We start from the raw sequence: 5,256 nt of genomic DNA on the forward strand, positions 1-5,256 counted from the left end.
ATATTGTGCCACGGAAAGTCTTTTTTAGATTGTGGCAAAAAATAAAGTGCCACTAAAAGCATAAAAACCATGTGCGGCACATCCAAAAAGTGTCATTAAAATGCATTAGCGTCAGCGCTTCTAGTATTATTTTTTTGTGTGTGCATCTCATTCTTATAGGGGTCTTTAGTGACACTTTTTTGTTTTTCTGTGCCACTTTTTGTAGTGTATGTCACAATCAGTTTGTCAAGTTAAAATTAAGATCCGTCGATCGAGATTATGTAGCTGGATAAACAATCCTTATAACCAACTTGTGAACTAGGGTTGTTTTCCATTAGAACTTAAGGTGTCCATTTATTGTAGTAAGGCACAAGGAGGTCGGTAGTTCAAGTGTTGGATTTTAATTGATAGGTTTACACGAGAGTATCGAGGTGAGTTTGACAACCCACTTTTTACAGTTTTATAAATGTTTTTTTTTTGGTGGGGGTGGGGGTGCATGCAGGTTTTCTTAAACATTATTCAATAAAATAATCAACTTTCACAAACAGTTTATACAAGTTTATGCAATATACTTTACTTTTACAAAAGCATATTAAGTTTTACAAAACATGCATGATACATTGTTGTGGACTGGATTCTCCATATTAGTTACTTCTTTGCGGACTGGATTGTCCCTATTACATCTTTGCGGACAAGATTGTCCATATTACATCTTTGAGGATTGGATTGTCTAAATTACATCTTTGAGGACCGGATTGTTTGTGTCACATCACTGTGTCACATCATTGAGGATTGGATTGTCTGTGTCACGTCACTCCGTCACATCTTTGAGGACTGGATTATCCATATCACATGTCTTAGCTAGGCATTAATTTGGTCAGTCCCAATTTCATAAACTATGCATACATTTTCTAAACAATTACCATGTTGTTCAAATATCCTAGAGGAGATGATTTACGAGTCTTCACGGGTATCTCAAGGAAATGACTTAGGGTTTCAAGTATTTCAAGGGGTTGGTCTGCATTTCATAAAGATTTCTAGGAATACCGTACATGGATTCCCAAAAAGATGATTTACAAATTGTTTCCTAAATTAAATTCTCAAATAATTTCTAGAAAACGATTTATTTGAAGTTTCTTAAACTTATGAATTCACCAACTTTATGTTGACGTTTTAACGTGTTTTCTCATGTTTTATTTGGCAATGGAACGGTTGGAATAGGTGAAACCTTAGTTTGGAAGGCATTCAAATCCGATACAAGCCTTAGACATATTTTCCGTTGCATTTGAAAGTGATAGATTCGTTACACCCAACTATGATTTTGCGGGTGTGAGAGATTAGTATAAAAGCCATAGGTTTCGGTGAATTAGGTGTCTGTAGGGATACCTAGCCTTTAACCTGGATTTTTTTAGGGACTACGATTACAAGAGTTGGGTTATGTTATGAACGCCTATGATTTGTTATGGGACTTCCACCCATTGCCTGAAACTTGAGTCAAATTTAGTATTACATGAAATGATTCATTTTGATGAAAATGTTTTTTGAAAAATTGTTTTACCATGATGATTATGTGATTAATGTGATCAACATGTTGTCATACTAGTGATTAGATGAAATTGGGAATTTGTGATTTAGGTGAAAATTGAGACTTGTACACGATGATAAGTGATACAGGTGAATTTTCATGGTGATATAGATGTATATTATGAGAATGTATATTAATGATAAAGGAATTGATGATTTTGGTTGAGAATGTGATAAGTATGATTAAGTATGCTTTTGGATTGCTAAGTGATTGATAGGTAAACATGTACGTGTATGATTGAGTTGGTAGATATGAGATAGTGATTTGTGAATAAGTGATTGTTTATACCTTACATAAATATGTGACGTACTTGAGAATATTTTAGTAAAAATAAATATATGATATATTTATTTGACAAGGTGAAACACGATACAGGTTAAATATTATGCCTATTATATAAACCTGAACACGAGCGTCACGAGTACCCAGGGATACAAGTATAGGTCATAACGTAGGATGTTATGTAAAATCATATACTTTTATATATATGCACCTCAGGACTTTCAGGGAATGGTCAAAGGTCGTGGAGTTGAAACTTCGAGAAGCGAAACACGTACTCACATCATATCTAGCTTGGGAGAATTAGTTACGCTTGCATACAAGTGGTGAGGAAGATACATCGGAAGCATCACACCTCAAATTCAGAGTGTGGTATGTCATCAGAACTAACAACAATCTAAAGCACAGTAACTATGAAATCTAGTCACATTATTGATGTTGAAGGTGCTAGCATACCATCCGAAAAAAGGCACAGGGAAAGGGGCAGAAGTGACGCACACGACAAATTATGATATGCGTATTACGTGAGATGTCACGTCATTGCAAATTTACAGGTGCTCATGCTCGATAATTCCAAGGAATTCTATGGTGAGCACCTATTAATAACATAATCATTAATATTACTAAATGATATAAACAAAATGCCGGTTCTCCCCTGTACGTCTCATTTGTGACTTCGGTTTCTAGTTTGGATATTGCAATAAGGCGATAATCAGTTTGAAAATCTTGGCAATCTAGCCTCTTAAACCTTTGGATTCACACCGTCATTTTTACATGCATACCTAAGTAGACAAAAGGGAATACTTATGTTTTGCACCGAACTACATCGGCAATTACCATCTACCATTTTATCCTAACCATTGAAGTAGTGTGACCAATTACAGAATCCATCCTACAATTCAACAAAATTAAGTATTTTACATGATAATATTTTACATGATAAGGTAGGAACATATACAAATAGACTTAAATCTAAAAATGTAAGAACCAATATAACATTGCCACATGGCATATGGTTTAATTACCGGTAAGGGTATCTAAGTCGTATATTCATGAGCTGGTGTTGGTAAATCATTAATTTCATGGATTTCATTATTCAAAATATCAAATCGCAAATCATGCAACCTATAATTCCATATTTTTAATTCAATTTTATTTTAGGGATTCAGATTCTTAAGACAATGAAGGCAACGAGTCTAAATATTCATGCTCTTCATTCAATTATATCAGTTATTCATTTTTAATTTATCACTGAATGAGCCTAATTAGGTGATAACATTCAATTGACATGCAACCTATTAGTAAAAATATCAATGGTTTTTGTCACGTCGAAGAATTTCAAAGATATTCTGATTTTTTTTATCATGATTTTATGATGTGTGAGGATATCAATCACTTTCATAATTCATGATAATAAAAATAGTAATTAAACATTAACAAAAATAAAAAATAAAAACGTATATTTGAAAGGCAAACTACAATACCTACTCCTAATATCTAAAATATTTCTCTTTAAATAGATTTGAACTCTCACCACATAAGATATAAACATCAATACAACACTCTTGATAACATTATTAACTATGTGGTATATAAGATATAAATATTTTGAATACTTAAAATATTGATAATAGTAAAAAGAATACTAAAATTTGAAAATGATATATTAAGTTTTTAATTTAGACTCATGAACTTCTTTAAAAAAAATAATAATAACAATAACACTATTGTCCTGAATTTAATTAATAAACAGTAATGATAATTATTATGGTAAACTGATAATTAATTAATAACAGTAATGATGATTGTTATGGTAACATTGATCATAATTAGATTGTTTCCTAATGTATCCATGTTTATTTAGAATAAAACTAGAAAATAAAAAATATTTTAAATCTTGCAAGTCTATTTATGATCAAAAGCTGTGAATAAAAAACCATTCTTTAAAGAAATAGATAGCTACTTACTTACTTTAGTATGCATACCAAATTTAGAATATGTGAGCGTGTCATTAGGCATGGAAGTATCTTTTTCTTCAATTATAATGGTGGAGAGGATTTGTAGCATGCTTCCTTTCTGAATAAATTGGAAGTTGAAGTTGTATCCTAGAATGAATTGTACCAAAATGGCTAACAAGAATTTGAGCATCATCATCCTCATAGCAACCCTAGTGGCTCAAGCTACTTGGGTTAGAGCAGCAGAGCATATAGTTGGAGATGATAAAGGTTGGACCGAGGGTGTCGATTACCATGCATGGGCTACGGCTCGAGAATTCAAGCCGGGAGACAAACTTGGTAAATATTACACATGGTTTGTTGATAATTATATGTCTATGTCTTGCAGCAAGCTAACTATGTTGTTGGTTTAGTGTTCAATTACGATCCAGCAAAATATAGGGTATTATTCGTAAGTTATTGCCAATACAAGTGGTGTAATACCGAGGGATCAGTTTTTCCAATAAAGGATGAGGCCATCCTAGGAGTAGCAGGCGACTATACGTTTATTTCTAATCGAGATGAGTGTTTGAAAGGTATGAAGCTTCATGTCCATGTCAGGCGGCCACCTGGAGAGTGTCCCGGTGGATGTCCCGGAGGGTGTCCGGGTGGGTGTCCCGGAGGGTGTCCCGGTGGGTGTCCCGGTGGGTGTCCCGGAGGATGTCCCGGTGGGTGTCCCGGTGGATGTCCCGGAGGGTGTCCCGGTGGATGTCCTGGAGGGTGTCCCGGAGGGTGTCCATGTCCTGCATAGCCATACTGTCCTGCAAAGCCATCATGTCCTCCATGATACAAGCATAAAACTCTAAGCTTTGAAGATGGCATGTCTTGTTTCTTTTTTTATTTGTTGTTTGTTAATAAATGTTAATATCTGATCAATAATTATATCATATGTATTGGAGAATAATGAATTTAAGATTTATCATGATCAATATCAGTTGTTAAGTAAAGTTCAGTTTAGTAAAGTTCTACATTAAAATAAATAAGAATTACGGTATCTTGAGTGATGATAACTATAATATGTTATTCTAAACCAAAAATATTAACTAGTCCACCATGAAACCATGATATTTGTTGGAATTATGGTGCACATCACGCAGAAAGACCTTTTGCAACAGTTGAAGGCGTTGCCGAACTGTCACAAGTGCTCTTTTGTGGCTGATTTCCGCATTTATGGAATCATTGGTCGGAACCGATTTTTGTGACTATTATTATTTATCAAATGAAATTTCATCTCAAACTGGGCATCATATTTGTTTGCAACTAAACCAATTACCACAGAATTCGCACCTAGATTGCTTTTGCCACAAAAATTGTGACAAAATGTTTTTGCAACCTACATAACTTTTGAAATTTTATTACTTTTTGGTTAGTTTATCTGTCTACAATCTATTTAAGTTGCAAGAAATATATACCCAAGTT

General features: G+C 33.9%; 1 protein-coding gene across 1 annotated transcript; it reads left to right on the forward strand.

The window, feature by feature from the left end:
* The first annotated feature begins 3,968 nt into the window (after positions 1–3,968).
* Positions 3,969–4,766, forward strand: LOC110863971 (basic blue protein-like). The gene is made up of 2 exons (XM_022113154.2): positions 3,969–4,137; positions 4,212–4,766. The coding sequence occupies exons 1-2, from the start codon at positions 3,969–3,971 to the stop codon at positions 4,586–4,588; spliced, it is 546 nt and encodes a 181-aa protein (XP_021968846.2). The 3' UTR covers positions 4,589–4,766.
* The last annotated feature ends 490 nt before the right edge of the window (positions 4,767–5,256 follow it).

The sequence above is a fragment of the Helianthus annuus genome, chromosome 6, assembly GCF_002127325.2.
Source record: "Helianthus annuus cultivar XRQ/B chromosome 6, HanXRQr2.0-SUNRISE, whole genome shotgun sequence".
Classification (NCBI taxonomy): Eukaryota; Viridiplantae; Streptophyta; class Magnoliopsida; order Asterales; family Asteraceae; genus Helianthus; species Helianthus annuus.